Source organism: Silurus meridionalis, chromosome 8 (genome assembly GCF_014805685.1).
Source record: "Silurus meridionalis isolate SWU-2019-XX chromosome 8, ASM1480568v1, whole genome shotgun sequence".
NCBI classification, from domain to species: domain Eukaryota; kingdom Metazoa; phylum Chordata; class Actinopteri; order Siluriformes; family Siluridae; genus Silurus; species Silurus meridionalis.
In genome coordinates this window covers 7,269,333-7,289,812 of record NC_060891.1, presented here as the reverse complement: position 1 = coordinate 7,289,812, position 20,480 = coordinate 7,269,333, and the positions used below count along the sequence as shown (strand labels likewise).

Here is a 20,480-nt window from a genome sequence, read left to right as displayed (position 1 = left end):
TTAAATGTGCTTTTAAAATAAATTTACTTAAATATTTGCATTTTACTTTTATTTTCTATTTCTAAATCTTTGTTTTGCATACAAAGCTCTCAAATCCCATTCTTCTTGCAGTATCTGGCATGTTTAAAGACATCCAGGTCTCTGACAGATAAGTTGTCTTTTGATGTTGGACTTCAGGAGAGTTTGACAGGCAAGCATTTAGAGATTTCTTACTATTTATATTAATATGTAATGAACAGAATGCCCTCTTAGATAAAAAAATAAAAAATAAATTAGTGAATTTGAATGCATTTTAAAGTTTTTGGATATTTATATAATTATTGAACCTTTGGTGTTTCAGTTGTAAACACGCTACACATTTATATCAGCTTTTTGGTGAAAAAGTTGTCTAGCATTGCTTATCTCGGTTGTGTGTGGATGTCTGCCCCCTTCTACAGGTGAAGCTTGCTGGTGGACAATCCATCCTGCTTCTAAGCAGAGATCAGAAGGGGAAAAAGTTCGTATTGGTGATGACCTCATTCTTGTCAGTGTATCATCTGAACGCTATCTAGTAAGTAAGCATAGTGTAATGTAAATATGTCAATCCAGGATCACACAAGAATGATCTCATTACCACATAAGTACTTAAAGTTTTAGACATTGGGGTTTTGCCATATGCAGGCCATATACAGCTATAATAATTTTAACAGTTCATTCTTGTGTTTGAATAACACCTATGTTTTGGGTTATTTGCCAGGTGCTAATCACCAGCTTGGTCAAATAATTTGAACAATAATATAGAAAAGAATTGCACTGTCACAACACTATTAAGACTTTGATTCAGCAAACTCCCAAATCTTTATGCAACTATATCTGTATTACTATGGTAATCAATCTCCAATGTCTTCTAGCACCTGTCTATCTCCAATGGCAACATTCAGGTGGATGCATCTTTTATGCAGACTCTGTGGAATGTCCACCCCACCTGTTCAGGCAGCACTGTGAAGGAAGGTACAGTATAAGCATCCTGTGTAACAGTACACAAAATTCTCAATTATGTTCAACTTACATGTTTTACTTATTTCAGCATACGTACACTATAAAAGTATTTCTTTCTTTCATTCTTTATTTATTCACTCACTTGATATGTGGAATTGTCAGAATTTTCTTCTTTGATGAGAAATTCTTCAAGCTGTACTTAAAGCACTAAAGAAACCATATCGCTAGACTAGGGATGGATACCAAGAACCTGTATTTATTTTATCCAGTACATAATTGGGTCAATTTTAGGACTACCGATAAGATTTAGTAAAAACGGTACTGTTTTCAATACTTGTGTTAATTTAATCCCATATACTTCAGTGTTAAAGGCTGGAACATTTTTATGTTTCACTAGTTCCAATAGTCTTTTTGGCATGCTATAGTTATTCCTATCATTAGGGGCACTTAAACCTCCGACGGGCTTATGTGCATAAAAGGGAGTGTAGAAGGAATATCATTCAGGTAGTGTGCCAAGCACATGGGAAGACTTTTTGTTAGCTGTTCTTTGCTGGTGCCGTTTTTGTTCTTAAAGACTGTATATCCCTTGGGTTCTGCTCTAAACGCTGCCCTACCAGTGGTCTTTATACTTTTCATTGTTCACTCTCACACTCATTTGGTGTTTCCTCTATGTTAGTACTTTTTATATGTATTGGAAGACTTCTTGCTGCAGATGTGTGTAGGGTGCCCACCCAATGGCCCAACGACGGAATGCACTGGTGTGGGTGAAGGTATGCTGCGTGTTAGTCTTTCTCGTGCGGCTGTAAAAGATTACTTAAATGGATTGCACATTGTTACATTAATCCAATTTTTACCTCTAATCTGACTCCAATTTATAATAAAGATTTAACTTGAATATCTCTAATTCAAGCTCATCACTTTATTGGTTGTACTTCTTCTTTAATTTTAATAGATTATTCTAAGCATTCCGTCTTTTCAATGAATTATTCATTATGGACCAGGAGTCGCTTAGAGCCTTGTGCTTGGCCAAGGATACCTACTCATGGAGGCACATTGGCCAGTCCGAATCTTAGTCAGAGGATATAACTGTAAACTAATATTCTTTAAGTAGGCTGCTCAATGCTTGCTCATGCATAGGGAATAATGTATTTAGTCACTAAGTTATAATTTGCTAAGTCAGTGATAGTCAGAAATCAGAAGGTCCCAGATGTTGTGCTCTATGCTCCATTCGTTTGAGCCGTCAGTTTTGTACTATCCTGGTATTATTTTTGACTTGCGGTAACACCAGACTACATATCATCTAGATATAAATGATTTCAGGAAATTTCAGATGTCAGAACAAATGTCAAATCTAAAACAAATAATAGAAGAAAGTTACATAACACGATCAGCATAAAACCAAATATTTTAGCAATGCAGTTTACTAAAGAATTGTTGAAGAAACACTATACCTGGCAATAGAGACACACAGAGACTGTGTCTCAGGGAGACTGGACTGTGACACTAAGAATGCTGAATGCTTCCCTTAGTGTTTCGCCAAATTTCCTTAAATACCCAAACCATCGTAAACACTTGTAAATTCAAAGTGATAAAAGCTTTGCAAACCCTTTCTTGGGACAGGATGTGACCTAAAAACCAAATGTCAATAGTAAGGATCTTCTCCAGGGCAACCCTTATGTCAGTACTACAGAATCTCCACAAACCTGTGGTCTGTTCTATTGATATGGGGCTGAGATCATATTTCCAATCACACTGAGACCTTTAAAATGATACCAAACATATGAAGGTAAAATGTATACATTCCTAAAATGTAATTATTACATTGTGCAAGTAAAGTAGCTTGAATTCCGGGACCTTCTAAGTCACCTTTCCATGACCCGGCCATCTCCTCAGGAGGGAAAGAGGGGGCTCAAGGATGGGTGACTGGGCAGCTGAACAGATGGCTTTCTCCCCTCAGATCAAAGAGATCCTCTCCTTAGATTAAAAGGTTTATTGTTTTGTTGCATGGCAGTTCTCGGGGTCTGGGATCATGAACAGATCTGGCACGTCCTTAGATGTGTGGTATCCAATATATGTTTAATACACCTGGCTCATTGAAATATAGAAAGTTGAATACATATTTTAAGAAGAAGGAAGATCATAGGCTGACGTATAAGAGTCTAAGAAGGTGCACACAGATGGACTAAGTTCTATGTAGAAGATGCAGTCTGAATGAGATTGGAGACTGTTGGCAGGGGACAGTGTTGCTAGACAGATTTTCCTTGCCACATTACCCACCGGCTTGCTCATCAGGGACAAACTTACACTTATAATAAATATCTTATTCATTTTTATAACCACATTATCTGTGTAAAGCTGCTTTGAGACAATGTTCATTTTTAAAAGCGCTATACAAATAAAAATGAATTGAAAATTGGATTGAACAGCATCGGATGGTGGTCTGTAGGATGGATTTTGAGGTAAAGAAGAGGAGGAGAGTGAGGACTGAAAGAAGAATAAGATGGTGGAAACTAAAGGAGGAAGACTAGTATGAGATAAAGGGAAGAGGTCAGACAGCGGCTTGGGGGTGGTGAAGAGGTGCTGGATGATTGGGCAACTAGTGCAGAAGTGATAAGGCAGACAGCTAGAAAGGTACTTGGTGTGACATCTGGAAATAGAAAGAAAGACAAAGAGACATGGTGGTTAAACAAAGAAGTGCAGGAAAGCATAAGGAGAAAAAGGTTGGCAAAACAGAATTGGGATCGGCAAAGAGATGAGAAAAGTAGGCAGGAGTACAAGAAGATGTGGCAGCAGGTGAAAAGGGATGTTGCAAAAGCAAAGGAAAGTGCATATGAGGAGCTGTATGTGAAGTTGGACACTATGGAAGGAGAAAAGGATTTATACCTATTGGCCAGACAGAGGACTGAGCTGCAAGTTAGAGCAATAAAGGATGGAGATGGAAATGTTGACTAGTAAGGAGAGTGTGTTGAGAAGTTGGAGGGAGTATTTTAAGCAGCTGATGAGCAAGGAAAATGAGAGAGAGAGAGAGAGAGAGAGAGAGAGAGAAACGTTGGATGGTGTGGAGATGGTGAAGCTGGAAGTCGATAGGATTAGTAAGGAGGAAGTGAGAGCTGCGATTAAGACAATGAAAAGTGGAAAGTCATTTGGACCAGATGACATACCGGTAGAAGCATGGAGATGTTTAGGAGAGATGGCAGTGGAGTTTTTAACCAGGTTGTTCAAACAGATTTTGGAAGGTGAAAGGATCACTGAGGAATGGAGAAGGAGTGTGCTGGTACAGATCTTTAAGAATAAGGGAGATGTGCAGACCTGCAGTAACTACAGGGGAATTAAGTTGCTCAGTACACCATGATATGTTATGGGAAAGAGTAGTGCTTTGCGAATGTTGATGGAGAAGTATAGAGAAGGTCAAAAGGAGTTGCATTGTGTAGATTTAGAGAAAGCGAATGACAGGGTGTCGAGAGAGGTGTTGTGTTACTTGTAGCGAATTTAGCTTGCAAAAAGGGAAATATTTATTAAAAGAAAAGACAGCATTTATGCATTTAAGCGTTTATGTGTGTGTCTGTCTGTGTGTATCACACTCAGATGTACTGGGCCGAACTTCGAGAGTGAATTGTTTTATGGTTTGAGGGTCCCTGTAAAGTCAACCAGAGAGGCCAAGGGGGGTTATCTGGCTTTCGGGGTGGTGTGTGTGTGTTTGTGTGTGTGTGTGTACTATGTAAGGTATAGGGACTGGCTTGTGTTATCATTTGAATGAGTTTAATAAGTCGACAAATGATAATCCTAGGGCATCGTTTGCATCATTTACATGAATATTAAAATCTTCTACAAGCAACACTTTATCAAAATTGATTAAGAAGTCTGAAAGAAAACAAGCAAACTCTTGAAGAAAATCAGCGTAGGGCCCTGGGGGTTTGTACACGATGACCAGTGCGAGTTTTCTATGCATGTCTGAAAGTACAATTTCAAGAACGAGCACTTCAAATGATTTAAAACTGAATCCTAATCTCTGACTAACATAAGCACTATAAATGGTTGCTATTCCACCCCCACGACCAGTCTGACGGAGCTCATGCTTATAAACATATCCTGACGGTGTAGACTCGTTTAGACCCATATAATCACCTGGTTTAATCCAGGTCTCAGTAAAACAGAGAACTGAGAGATTATTATCTGTGATCATCTCATTCACAATCAGTGCTTTGGGTGCGAGTGATCTAATGTTTAAAAGACCAAACTAGAACCTAGGACTAGAACCTTCCGCTGCTGCAGAATCCAGGGTCTGTTGTGAATGATACCTGGGCGGGCCACGTTGTAGGTGTGCTGGGCCTGGGCAGAAAAACACGCGGAGTTGAGGTGCTGGGAGCGTTAGGTTCAACCCAGGAATTTACCTGGGAGGAGTGAGCGTTCGCCCGGGATGTTTCCAGCGCCGATTTCTGCTCTCACAGCTGGGCATGCTTTGCATGCAGCTCACAAATCTGTTTCTCCAAAGCCTCCATCTCCAACTCCAGCATTTGCAACTCAAACGAGTCCTCACCTGTGCTTAAAGGCAGACACACAGCCGTCATAGTGCTTATAAACGAACAGATTTAAGATACAGAGATATGATAAAATAAGAGGCAATGAATTCAGTCAACATTAGTGATAGTCAAGTTAACTAACTACAGGCACAAGTCAGGAAGACAAAAACAATTTAGTACTATTAAAAGAGGAAAAATAAAAAGGATAGATAAATAGTAAAGTTTGTTTGAAAACGCCGAGAGAAATACAAACACGGAACTCGCGGCAAACAAGTCAAACACAGAAAGCTATGTCACAGGAAGTGTGCGGTAGGAATGACAGACTGGTTTAAGGTGGAGGTTGGACTGCATCCAGGATCTGCTCTGAGCCCTTTCCTGTTTGCAGTGGTGATGGACACGTTGATGGACGAGGTCAGAGAGGAGTCTCCCTGGACTATGATGTTTGCGGATGATATTGTGATTTGTGGTGAGAGTAGAAAGCAGGTTGAGAAGAGCCTGGAAAGGTGGAGGTACGTGCTGAAGCGCAGGGGAATAAAAGTCAGTAGGAGTAAGACAGATTACATGTGTGTGAATGAGAGGGAGGGCAGTGGAGCGGTGCGGTTGCAGGGAGAAGAGGTAGAGAAGTTGGAGTTCAGGTACCTGGGGTCAACAGTGCAAAGTAATGGAGAGTGTGTTAGAGAAGTGAATAAAAGAGTGCACGCAGGGTGGAGTGGGTGGAGAAGAGTGGCAGAAGTGATTTGTGATAGAGGAGTGTCTGCAAGAGTGAAAGGAAAAGTTTATAGGACTGTGGTGAGACCTGCTATGTTGTATGGTTTAGAGACAGTGGCATTGAGTAAAAGACAGGAGGCGGAGCTGGAGGTATTAGAGGGAGTTTATTAGAGGGACAGCCTCTGTAGGATGTTCTGGAGACAAGGTGAGGGAGGTGAGATTGAGATGGTTTGGACATGTACAGAGGAGGGACATGGTTTATATCGATAGGAGAATGCTGAGGATGGAGCCACCAGGTAAGAGGAAAAGAGGAAGGCCATGGAGGAGGTTTATGGATTTCGTAGGGGGAAGACATGCAGGTAGTTTGTTTGAACAAGGCAGATGTAAAGGACAGGGTGGTATGGAGACGGATGATCTGCTGTGGTGACCCCTAATGGGAGAAGCCGAAAGAAGAAGATTGAATGTAGCAAGTCTCTGTGGTGCCTGAATTTTTTTATGTAGCATTTGAAATCTAAGTGTTACAAGGTGATCTAGAAGCTGCTGCTTCTAATTTTTAATACTTGAATGATGTCATTACAGTCATGGCGGCAAGGTTGAAATGTTCAAAAGTGTGGGCTCAAGTTACAAAACTATGTGACACCAGTGTCAGATGCAATATATGCAGTTGTGTAAAAGTAAGCAAAGGAGGCAACACTAGTAATATAATGTAACATTTGTAAACAAAGCACGCCGTTACACCTTAAGCAATGCAAATTTACTATGTCTCTGTTGTATCCCGGCTCTAGCTCCAACTCTCCTGCCTCAAGCGAATGCAACATTCATTATTTTTAATTAAGTCTTTAGTTAGTACTAGTAGTCTTTTGGGACACCATTAATCGGCACAATAGTTGATTGCTAGAACCATCAGCTATCAGCAAAGATTCATACTTCATACACACACATTCATACTTCATACACACACATACAGTGGAAGAATTATTTGATTTCCTGCTAATTTTGTAAATTCACCCGCTTACAAAAAAAATTATCCGGAAATGGAAAGAGCATCAATTCACCATAAACCGGCCACGATCAGGTGCTCCACATAAGATCCCTGTCTGAGGAGTCCAAAGAATAATCAGGAGAGTTTGCCAAGAGCCAAGAACCACTCGGGCAGAACTTCAGGAAGACCTTGCATCAGCAGGTACTGTTGTTTCAAAGAAAACTATAAGCAATGCACTGAACCGCCATGGCATCCATGCACGCTCACCATGCAAGACTCCATTGCTGAACAAAAAGCATGTTGAGGCTCGGTTAAAGTTTGCAAAATAGCATTTGGAGAGAAGCCTGTGGATTATTGGGAGACTATAGTATAGTCAGATGAAAGCAAAATTGAACTTTTTGGCAGTCATTCTACACACCATGTTTGGAGAAGAAATGGCACTGCCCACCACCCCAAGAACACCATACCGACAGTTAAGATTGGGGGTGGAAGCATCATGGTTTGGGGCTGCTTTTCAGCAAGGGGTACTGGCAGACTTCATATTATTGAAGGCAGGATGAATGAAGAAATGTACCGAGACATTCTGGATAAAAATCTTTTGCCATCTACCAGAAAGCTGAAAATGAAAAGAGGGTGGACATTTCAGCAAGACAATGATCCCAAACATAAGGCCAAGGAAACAATGGAGTGGTTTCAAAGAAAAAAATCAAGTTGCTTGAATGGCCCAGTCAATCACCTGACCTAAATCCCATAGAAAATCTATGGAGATAACTGAAGATCAAAGTTCATAAAAAAGGCCAAAGGAACCTTCAAGATTTAAAGACCATTTGTGTGGAAGAATGGGCCAGAATCACTCCTGAGCAATGCAGATGACTGGTCTCTCCATACAAGAGGCGTCTAGAAGCTGTAATCACCAACAAAGGCTTTTCTACAAAGTATTAAATAAAGTGTGTTCAATACTTATTCCCTGTCATTTAACTTTATTTATTATGACTCAACTTGTATACATAAATGTTCTGATTTCTTTGTATGAATTCAATATTTGGCTTGATGGCTACATCTGGTGGAAATTTTGTGTCAATAGCCCACTTAGAAATCCCCTTACTGATAAAAATGCTGATTATTTTGTATATGATCGAGTTAAAATAAGAATTTACCAATCCCTTACCGACCAGCAAGAATTCTGACTCCCAGACCCAAATTAGTCTTGTTCCTTTAAGTAAGAACTCGCAATACCAACTTCTGTCACCAGTCACAGAATTAATCTCTTCCATTCAAACCTCTCCACCACCATGGGCAAGACCAAAGAGCTATTAAAGGATGTCAGTGACAAGATTGTAGACCTGCAAAAGGCTGGAATGGGCTACAAGACCATCAGCAAGAAGGTTGGTGTGAAAGATGCCACTGTTAGCACGATAATTTGACAATGGAAGAAATACAAGATAAATGCCCTTTCTCTGGAGCTGTATGCAAAATATTACCTCATGGGGTAAGGATGATTGAGTAATGTAAAGGATCACTCCAAGTTACATGCAAGAAGCTTGTTTATAATTTCAAGGGAGCTGGGACCACAGTCCCACAGTGCTCAATAATGGACATTAACAGGCTTGTCTGAAGTTTGCCAATAAAAGGCCTCATATATAACAATGACCCAAAACATATGGCCAAGGCAACAATCAGATGGTCTTGTAGCCCAATGACTGCTGTTTATTTCCTGAACTTTACAATATATGAACATGGGTATTAGGAGGTGTCATTATTTTCCCTAAACCAAAAAACACAGAGGATTCCCCATTCCTCTTCTCTCCGGTCCAAACAAACCTTTCCTCTCCCTTCCCCACCCCAACCCAGACCATCCATGGAGAGCCCCTGCAACCTCCTCCTATGCAGGCCTTAGCCCTGATTCCACCCAGTTGATAAACACCTGGAGCTCAGCGTCCTTTCGCTGTTCAGCAGCCCACGCTAGATCTGAATCCAGTAGTATCCCAAAAGAAGATGCCTCCATCTGCATTTCCTGCCCCGTGTATTCTGTTAGCTGCTCACATTGTGCGCAAGTAGCCCCACAGGTGCATCTGGACAACTCGTTGGCATTCTGATGACTTTCCACTTCTGAAGCTGAATTATAAATTGAAACTCATTCAAGCGTTCTATTCTAAAAGCCACCCGTCCTGTCTAAAGAAAGAACTGTGCTTAGGCCTATATTACTGGCATTGTGTTTAGGATGAATGTCTGAATAGACTCATCAAGACTGGTACATGACACAAGGCCTCCTTCAGGTAATCAAATGCCTGCTGCTGAGCTGTCTCCTACTGAAACTGCTGCAATTTCTTTGTTTGCTGTTGTAGGGGAGCAGCCACAATGGCAAATCCAGGAACAAATTTCCAATGTGATGCTAGACCCAGAAAAGCCGGCAACTACCTATGGCTGCACAGGGCTGCCTAAGACTTCTGATCATCAGTGGCCACTCTCTCTGCACTCACATTGTGGCCTTTAAAAGTCACTGCTTTCTGCATCAGTTGACATTTCTTCACGTGCAGCTTTAGGCCAGCATGAGCTATTTATGCCAAGTCTTCCAGAACCCTGGTCCTACTCTAAACAACATAGAGCTACAACATAAAGCTACATAAAGTGCATCAAGTGCAACTGAGTGCAAACAGTGCAGACAGGCAACACAAGACACTGTGGGACAGATAACACAAAATAGCACCAACCAGTAAACCTACTGTGTGCTCTGGATATTCAGCCTTTCCTCTCGATCTCTGCTCTCCTACATATACGGGAAGTTGTATACTCAATAGATTGAGATGAGTAATGTGTGTGTTGGGTTTAGCTTGCACAGTGTGTGTGTGTGTGTGTGTGTGTGTGTGTATGCGAGTTTCAGTTTAGTTCTGTGTTGAGGAGCATGATAGCTTTCGGGAAAAAGCTGTTGCACAGTCTGGATGTGATGGCCCGAATGCTTTGGAACTGCTTCCTGATGGCAGGAGGGTGAAGAGTGTGTGTGAGGGGTGTGTGGGGTCATCCACAATGCCGTTGTCTTTGCAGATGCAGCGTGTGGTGTAAATGTCTGTGATGGAGGGGGAGAGAGACTCTGATGATCTCAGCTGTCCTCATGATCCTCTGTAGGGTCTTGCATTTCCACGACGGTGCAGTTTCCAAACCAGGCAGTGATGCAGCTTCTTAAGATGCTCTCAATGGTACTCTGTAGAACATGGTCAGGACGGGGGATGGCTTTCCTCAGCCTTCTCAGAAAGTAGAGACGCTGCTAGGCTTTCTTGGTGATGGAGCTGGTGTAGAGTGACCAGATGAGGTTATTCGCCAGATGACTATCTCCACTGAGGATTAATTAATGATCAGTGGAGAATGGCCACTGTGTCCACAACCATCTCTTTGGTTTTGTCAATGTTCAGAGACAGGTTGTTGGCTCCACACCAGGCTGTTAACTGTTTCACCTCCTCTCTGTATGCTGAATTGCGTTCTTGCAGATGATGTTTGAGCTGTGCATTGCTACACAGTCATGAGTCAGTAGAGTGAACAGCAATGGGCTGAGCACACAGCCCTGAGGGGCCACAGTGCTCAGTGTGGTGGTACTGGCGATGCTGTTACCGATCCGGACTTACTGAGGTCTCCCAGTCATGACGTCTATTATTCATTTTTAGAGGGATGTGTTCAGGCCCAGTGGGCTCAGCTTATCGATAGGATGCTGAGGGATGATTGTGTTGAATGCTGAGCTGAAGTCTATGTCTTTGTTGTGTGGGTGGGTGAGAAACACTTCATCACAATGGGTGTAAGTGTGACGGGACGATTGTCATTGAGGCAGTAGACTGTAGACCTCTTCGGCACGGGGACGATGGTCATTGTCTTGAGGCTAGGAACCTAGGAACCATGTTGCTGGGGGGGGCGGGTTTGGTCTTCCTCGCCTCTACGTTGTTTTGTACCTCAAACTGTCTTGTAGTTCATGATCGCTTGGATGCCCTGCCACATGTGCCGAGTGTCTCCGCCATCTTTGAAGAGGCTGTGGATTCTCTTGGCATGTGCGCTTTGCCTCTCTGATGGCACGGGACAGTTTGGCCCTTGCTGTTCTTAAGGCCGTCTTGTCCCCTGCTCTGAGGGCAGAGTCTCTTTGTTTCAGCAGTACACGCACGCGTGTAGTGATGGTCACGTCATCAGTGCACTTGCTGATGTAGCTGGTCTCTGATGTGTTCTCCTCCAAGCCTCCCTAAACATGTCAGTGCACTCAAGTCCTGAAGAGCAAAGGTGGCTCCTGCCGGCCAGCTTTTCACCTGTTTCAGAACCGGTTTTAGAGCATCTTATGAGCGGCTTGTATGCTGAAATTAACATAACAGAGATGTGGTCTGAGTAGCCAAGATAGGGCGGAGCTTCAAACGATACGCACCAGGGATGTTTGTGTAAACAAGATCCAGCGTGTTTACTCCTCTCGTTGCAAAGTCCCCATGCTAATGGAGTTTAGGAAGCACAGTCCTGAGATTTGCATGGTTGAAATCTCCGGCAATAATAAACAATCCGTCGGGGTGAGCATTCTGTAGGTTGAAATAGAGTTCACACAGTGCCTCCTTAGCATTAGCGCTGGGGGAATGTACATTCCGCCATGCAAAACAGTGGTAAATTCCTGTGGTAAATAAAATGGCCTGCATCTTACAGTCAGAAACTCCACTAGTCATGAGCAATAGCGTGAGACAAGCACAGAGTTCTTTCACCATTCTGAGTGGATATAAACACACACGCCACCACTGCGAGTCTTACCGCACAGAGCTGCGTTTCTGTCGGCACGAAGAGAAGAGGCTCTGCTTTGGTCATTAATTTCTCCTGTTGTCCTGTAGGATATCTCCTTGGTGGTCATGTGATGCGTTTGTTCCATGGACATGATGATGTTTTGACGATCCCAGGCTTGGACCAGAGCGAGGAACAGCAAAGGTATTATGCCTACATTTTAGCCTGCATTGTTGAAAGACTGGATATGTCAATGTAATATGTAATCACATATTACATATTAAGACTGGATAGGTCACATGCAATAACGTGATGAGCATGTGACTCATTCTGACCAAGTGAAGTGATTTTTTTTTTTTTTTTTTTTTACAAGAAAGGACATTTTCTTTTGCAGTTTCAATTTAATCAGTGTGCAATTCAACAAAAAACCCAAAAGGCTGATTAAATTACTGCATAATCAGTAGAAGAACATTAGCCTGCATGATGATTGTAATCAAAATGATCTATTTGTATTCACTTGTTTGAGCTTTGCTTTTTTTAACGTGAGCTGACAAATCAGGGCTGGTCAAAGGGCCTTGATGACAAGCTTTTGCATAAGTTAGCAGTGAAATCAGACATATTTAATAATCAGAGGGCAAACTTTGGCCAGGTGTTATAAGGGTTACCAGATCCATGTCATAAATATTGCCCAATCAACAGCAATACCAAAAGCAATACTATACAGAAACACACTATAATTTAGCACTGCATGACAGACAGGTATCTGATGAAGCAAGATTGAATGCCATTACTAAAGCAATAAACACAATTTAACTTCTAAACAGTAATGACTAAGGGGTGTCCTTTCACAGCAGCCACAGCTTCCATGTATACATCATCTCTATCATATCTGTCATAAAATGACAGTTCTCCAAACACAGAAACCCCCAGGATTATAGGTCTTTCTGGCCTTGATGGCTCACCATTGGAGCAAGTATATGCAAAGCAGTAATCCAAAATTTGGTGGAAAGTAGAATTAATGATTTAACAAACTGGGATTAAATGTGGAATAGAATGTTTAAATAGCACATATGGGTGTATTTGATTTTAAGATTCTCCTTGAATTATTAATCAAGCAATTTTTTTTCCAACCATTCCCTTTTCAATGAAGCCACATATCATTATTGCTTCAAACACCAGAGTGAACATAAAAAAAAATAAGCAGTAGCTGTTTGGCTATTTATAGCATAATGTTGAGATAGAGCAAAATAGATATAAGAATATAGGCCTGCTGAACTGGGTCATGGCCAAGGTGACAGCCTTGATAACTTCAAGCCATTGAAGAACTGTTATGTTTCATCTTTCTTATAATCATCAGTGACTATTTATAGGTTAGAGATGCAGGATTTAATGTTTGCCAGGTATGACTTCTCTGTCTTGTTGCTGAAAATCATCATAACTGTCATATTAGAAGGTAAAATCGGGATTTGGAGCATGGTGTTCTATCATGATTAATTTTAGGCCTATGCAGAAAATATTAAGTTTATCATAGGCTTAAAATTAATCAAGATATCAGGATGTAAAATATTAATCAAGATGCTTTTGCAGTTTCAATTTAATCAATGTGCAATTAATCAAAAACCCAACAGCTGATTAAATTACTTACTGTATGTGTACATGTATGTGGGTATAATCTACTCACATACAGTGCAATGATGTTTTTTTTGTGTATGTTTGTGCGTGTGTGTATAACAGAATAGTCAACTATGATACAGGGAAAGTAGGGGCCAAGGCCAGATCTCTTTGGAGAGTGGAGCCTCTACGGATCAGGTGGGTGTCTTCCACTTCACATTGGCAATAATTTTGTAAAACCTTGCTTGTTTTTCTTAATAGGTAAATTAATAAATAAATAAATAAATGTATGTGTCTCTCTATATATAAGATAAGATATACCTTCATTCGTCCCACAGTGGGGAAATTTCTTTGTTACAGCAGCAAAGGAAAGAAATAAAAATAAATGCAAATATATAAAAAGAATATACACATACTATAATATACAGTATATACACAGTACAATGTATAAATACAAATAAGGGAAAAAGTATGTATTGCAGGTTAGTATTGCACACAGGTGGTATTGCACGTATTGCAGGTAATATTGCACGTGTTGCAGGTAATATTGCACACAGGTAATGTTAACACAGTTAAACAGTAATAACAGTGTGTATTATGGTGACTGGTTTACTGGGAGAAGCTTTGATTGTAAAGTCTAATAGCAGCAGGGAGAAAAGACCTTCTGTAACGCTCCTTCAGACACTTAGGATGTAACTGGTCTGTCACTGAAGGAGCAACGATGAAACAGTTACATACAGGGGGTGAGAGACGTTCTCCAGCAATGATGATAGCAGTGTAGAGGGTGAAGAGAAACGAGGCTAGAACCGTTCCCTGCGGGCAATTATGTCAGACTCACAGTCACGAGTCCTCACATACTGTGGTTGTCTGTGAGGTAGTCCAGTATCCAGGCAGACAGATGATGGTCCACTTTCATGTACACCATTTTATCCCTCAGGAGCACAGGTTGGATGGTGTTAAAAGCACTAGAAAAGTCAAAAAACATGACTCTCACAGTGCTCCCAGCTTTTTCCAGGTGTGAAATAGCCGATTTAGGAGCAAGATGACTGCGTCTTCCACTCCAATGGTAGGTTGGTAGGCAAACTGAAGTGGATCTATTGATGGACTCACCAGAGGTCGGAGATGAGTGAGCACCAGCCTCTCCAATGTTTTCCTCAGATGCGAGGTCAGTGCTACTGGTCGATAGTCTTTAAAGTCTTTTTGGCACGACGTCTTTGGAACAGGCACCACGCAGGATATTTTCCTGCGTAGAGCTCAGGAAGATCAAAGCGAGGAAGTGAGCAATATGCCGCACAGCTGGTCTGCACAGGTCTTAAGTAGCCTGGAGCCGATGCCGTCTGGGCCCGCAGCCTTCCTCGCTTTGACCTTCCTGAGCTCCATTCTCACCTGGGCTTCTGTGAGGGGTAGTGTGTATTGGTTGGAGTGTTGACTGGAGGGAATCGGCGGGGGGCGGGAAGTTAGGTGTGTTGTGTATTGACTGTGAGCTGATAGCAGTGCAGAGAGAGGTGGGGCTGGAGCTGCTTGCTGTGGAAGCAGAGAAGGGGGATTGCAGAAGGGGGGACTGGATGGGGGCGGAGCTGATCAAATTTGTTAAAGAATATATTCAGATCATTCACCCACTTCTGGTTACCCTCAGCCTGAAAGCTGGGCTCCTTATGACCAGTAAAAAAAAAAAAAAAAATATATATATATATATATTTTAGTTTTGTTGCCAGCTATATATATATATATATATATATATATATATATATATATATATATATATGACAGGACCATACAATTTGTCTATCTTGTATTAGAGAAGTTAAAATTTGGTGCTTTGAGTGCAATTCTTTCATACTGACCTCTGGATGGTTAACATGCCACCTCATGGCAAAGAACAAAGAGAATTAGAATCGTTGTTCTCCACAAAGACGGCGTAGGCCAGGGGTGTCAAACTCAGGCCAGCGGGCCAAATCTGGCCTGCGAGATCATATCAAATGTGTATTAGAGCTGCCCGCCAGTGTATAGCCCATACACCGCTAATACTACAAATCCCAGAATGCTCCGCTAATACTACAAATCCCAGAATGCTTTGTTAGTGCACGGGCGCGTCAGTCGGGACCGCTGAAAAACTCTGCATACTCAACGCTGAATTTACCCGGAGATTTACCAACTTTGAAGCCCAGAAATGCAGATTTGATCTGCTCAGTAATCCGTTTGTGGTTGACGTGGAAAGCGCACCAACCAACCTCCAAATAGAGCTGATTGAACTCCAGTGTAGAGACAGGAGTGATTTCAAGTCAAAGTACGACTCTGTGTGTGCTGCACAGTTTCCATGTTTCCTCCCAGACACACTGCTCCAACTCCGTGTCCAAACTGCTCAAATGCTCTCTGTGTTCAGCAGCACATATCTGTGTGTAACTGTTCTCTTTAATGAAGATGAACAAAACACCACTCAGGAGTCTCACTGATGAACATCTTCACTCTATCCTGAGGATTTCCTCAGCTCAGAACCCAGACATGATGCACTTGTATAGAAGAAGAGATGCAGGTATCTCTCTTCAACCAATCAAAGTAAATCAGAGTGTAGCAAACTGAGCTCGAATTAATATTGTCTTTATGCACTTTTTCTACTCTAAGGCATGAACTGTTAATGGTTGAATGATTGCTTTTTTTAATTGAAGGAAATTATTATTATTTTTGGTTGTTTTGTTGTTGCCCTGTGAAAAAAGGAATTAGACAGTCTATAGAGAGAGAGAGACATAATAAGAAACGAATACCACTGATGTGTGTTTTATTTCCAATTTAATTTCTCATGTGTTTATAATATTAAAATTAGGTTGTTCAAATACAAGCTGCACATTGACTACTCTAAAATAAGAGACAGACATCTTCTTCTTCTTCTTTCGGCTGCTCCCATTAGGGGTCGCCACAGCGGATCATCCGTCTCCATACCACCCTGTCCTCTACATCTGCCTCTTTTACACCAACTACCTGCATGTCTTCCCTCACCACATCCATGAACCTCCTTCTTGGCCTCCCTCTTTTCCTCCTACCTGGTGGCTCCATCCTCAGCATTCTTCTACCAATATAATTTATGTCCCTCCTCTGCACATGTCCAAACCATCTCAATCTCGCCTCCCTCACCTTGTCATCAAAACATCCTACATCGCTGTCCCTCTAATAAACTCATTTCTAATCTTATCCATCCTCGTCACTCCCAACGAAAACCTCAACATCTTCAGCTCTGCTACCTCCAGCTCCACCTCCTGTCTTTTACTCAATGCCACTGTCTCTAATCCATACAACATCGCAGGTCTCACCACAGTCCTATAAACTTTCCCTTTCATTTTGCAGATACCCTACTATCACAAATCACTCCTGTCACTCTTCTCCACCCACTCCACCCTGCCTGCACTCTTTTCTTCACTTCTCTAACACACTCTCCATTACTTTGCACTGTTGACCCCAGGTACCTGAATTCCTCCACCTTCTGAAGCTCTTCTCCTGCAACCGCACCACTCCACTGCCCTCCCTCTCATTCACACACATGTATTCTGTCTTACTCCTACTGAGTTTCATTCCCCTTCTCTCCAGCGCATATCTCCACCTCTCCAGGCTCTTCTCAACCTGCTCCCTACTCTCACAACAAATCACAATATCATCCATAAACATCATAGTCCAGGAGACTCCTGTCTGACCTCGTCCGTCAACCTGTCCATCACCACTGCAAACAGGAAAGGGCTCAGGGCCGATCCTTGATGCAGTCCAACCTTCACCCTAAACCAGTCTGTCGTACCTACTGCACACTTCACTGCTGTCACACTGTCCTCATACATGTCCTGCACCACCCTCACATACTTCTCTGACACACCTGACTTCCTCATACAATACCACAACTCCTCTCTTGGCACTCTGTCGTAGGCTTTCTCTAAATCCACAAATACACAATGCAATTCCTTCTGTCCTTCTCTATACTTCTCCATCAACATTCTCAAAGCAAATAAGGCATCTGTGGTGCTCTTCCTCGGCATGAAACCATACTGTTGCTCACAGATGGTCACCTCTTCTCTCAACCTGGCTTCCACTACTCTTTCCCATAACTTCATGGTGTGACTGATCAACTTAATTCCCCTGTAGTTACTGCAGGTCTGCACATCTCCTTTATGCTTAAAGATCAGTACCAGCACACTCTTCTCCATTCCTCAGGCATCTTCTCACCTTCCAAAATCCTGTTAAACAATCTGGTCAAAACCCACTGCCATCTCTCCTAAACATCTCCACGCTTCTACCGGTATGTCATCTGGTCCAACCGACTTTCCACTCTTCATCCTCTTAATCGCTGCTCTCACTTCCTCCTTACTAATCCTATCTACATCCTGCTTCACCAACTCCACATCATCCAACCTTCTCTCTCTGATTTTCCTCATTCATCAGCTGCTCAAAATACTCCTCCACCTTCTCAACACACTCTCCTCACTAGTCAACACATTTCCTCTCCATCCTTTACTGCTCTAACTTGCAGTACATCCTTTCCAGCTCGGTCCCTCTGCCTGGCCAATCTGTATAAATCCTTTTCTCCTTCCTTAGTGTCCAACCTCTCATACAGCTCCTCATATGCCTTTTCCTTGGCTTTCGCCACATCCTCTTAACCTGCTGCCGCATCTCCTTGTACTCCTGCCTACTTTTCTCATCACTCTGTCTATCCCACTTCTGTTTTGCCAACCTCTTTCTCCTTATGCTCTCCTGCACTTCCTCATTCCACCACCACGTCTCCTTGTCTTCCTTTCTATTTCCAGATGTCACACCAAGTACTTTTCTAGCTGCCTCCTCATCACTCCTGCAGTAGTTGCCCAATCATCCAACACCTCCTTAACACCACTGAGCCTCTCTCTGACCTCTTCCCTGAACCTCACACTACACTCTTCCTCCTTCAGTTTCCACCATCTTATTCTTCTTTCAGTCCTCACTCTCCTCCTCTTCTTCTTCGCCTCCAAAACCATCCTACAGACCACCATCCGATGCTGTCTAGCTACACTGTCCCCTGCCAACACCTTACAGTCTCCAATCTCCTTCAGGTTGCATCTCCTGCATAGCACATAGTCCACCTGTGTGCACCTTCCTCCACTTTTATACGTCACCCTATGATCCTCCTTCTTCTTAAAATAAGTGTTCACCACTGCCATTTCCATCCTTTTAGCAAAATCTACCACCATCTGCCCTTCCACATTCCTCTCCTTAAAACCATACCTACCCATCACCTCCTCATCACCTCTGTTCCCTTCACCTACATGCCCATTAAAATCTGCCCCAATCACCAATCGTTCTTTCCTAGGTACACCATCTACCACTTCATCTAATTCACTCCAGAATCTTTCCTTCTCCTCCATCTCACAGCCAACTTGTGGAGCATAGGCACTGATGACATTTATCATCATCCTTCAACTTCCACCTTCACGATCATCACCCTATCAGAAACTCTCTTCACCTCCACTACACTCTTACTGTACTCTTCCTTCAGAATCACCCCTACACCATTTCTCTTTCCATCCACACCATGATAAAACAGTTTAAATCCACCTCCAATGTTCCTGGCCTTACTCCCTTTCCACTTGGTCTCCTGAACACACAGCATATCTACCTTTCTCCTCTCCATCATATCAGCTATCTCTCTCCCTTTCCCGTCATAGTACCGACATTTAAAGTACCAACCCTAACCTCCACTCTCCTACACTGCTCCTTTCCCTGCCGTCTCTGTAGACGTCTTCCTCCTCTCCTTCTCCTCCTTCGGCCAACAGTAGCCCAATTTCCACCGGTACCCTGTTGGCTAACGATACCTGTGGCGGTCGTTGTTAACCCGGGCCTCGACCGATCCGGTATGGAATTCTCATTTGTGATCCGCATATTTGATTTGGCACATGTTTTACGCTGGATGCCCTTCCTAACTCAACCCTCCCCATTTACCCGGGCTTGGGACCGGCACTAAGAATGCACTGGCTTGTGCCTCCCTAATGGCTGGGTTAAAATAAGAGACAGACATAATGCAAATATATACAGTACAGTGTATAAATACAAAAGAAAATAAACAAACAATACAGTAGTTACACTTTTAACAAATTGCACTAGGTAGTATTGCACAGTTTAAAATAGTTTTATTGCACAGATGTTATTGCACAAAGATTTAGGGTATCATTATTGCAGAGTCAAAATAAACAGTAATAGTGTGCGTGATGATGTCTGTTCACTGGGAGCAGTTCTAATTGTATAGTCTAATAACAGCGGAAGAAAATACCTTGGTATTGCTCCTTCAGACACTTAGAATGTAACAGTCTGTCCCTGAAGGAGCTGCTCAGATATTAACTGTTTCATACAAGTGGTGGGAGTTGTTCTCCAGCTTAGCTACCATCCTCCTTTCTTCCATTTCTTGTCTAGTGTCCATGGGAATCCCCAGGTCTGTGCTAGCCTTTCTGATCAACTTGTCCAGTCTCTTTCTGTGTGCAGTAGAGATGGTTCAGTAGTGCTCCCTGCACTCCAAAATACCTTAATCTCCTCAGCAGAAAATTTCTGCTCTGTGCTTTATAATAAATTGCTTTTGTGTTGTCTTTTTAGTACTGTTTGCTGTTCTGATGAACACCCAGGTATTTATAGGAGTTCACATTATCAATGTCCTTTCCCTGAATGTTCACTGGTGATAGTGAGATGTGTTTGTGCCTGTGGAAATCCACCACCAATTCTTTGGTTTACCCTCATTTATCTGGAGGCAGCTCTGATAGCACCAGTCTCTAAAAACCTGGATCAGTTCTTTGTACTCTATTGTCATCAACATCTGTGATCAGGCCGATTATGGCAGAGTCATCAGAGAGCCTCTGCAGGTGACAGGTTGCTGAGCTGAACATGAGGTCTGCAGTGTAGACAGTGAAAAAGAACAGAGCCAGGACCATTCCTTGTGGGGCTCCAGTGTGGCAGACAAC

The 20,480-nt window shown here is 42.4% G+C and overlaps 1 protein-coding gene across 1 annotated transcript in view; it reads left to right on the top strand.

Annotated features, from left to right (window-relative positions):
• Positions 1-20,480, top strand: part of LOC124389836 (ryanodine receptor 3-like) — a 462,748-nt gene that overhangs the window by 81,826 nt on the left and 360,442 nt on the right. Inside the window, exons 5-9 of the mRNA XM_046855362.1 lie at positions 112-190; positions 438-550; positions 891-990; positions 12,027-12,120; positions 13,651-13,725. Coding sequence (XP_046711318.1) covers positions 112-190; positions 438-550; positions 891-990; positions 12,027-12,120; positions 13,651-13,725 — 461 coding nt within the window. The remainder of the gene's footprint in view (positions 1-111; positions 191-437; positions 551-890; positions 991-12,026; positions 12,121-13,650; positions 13,726-20,480) is intronic.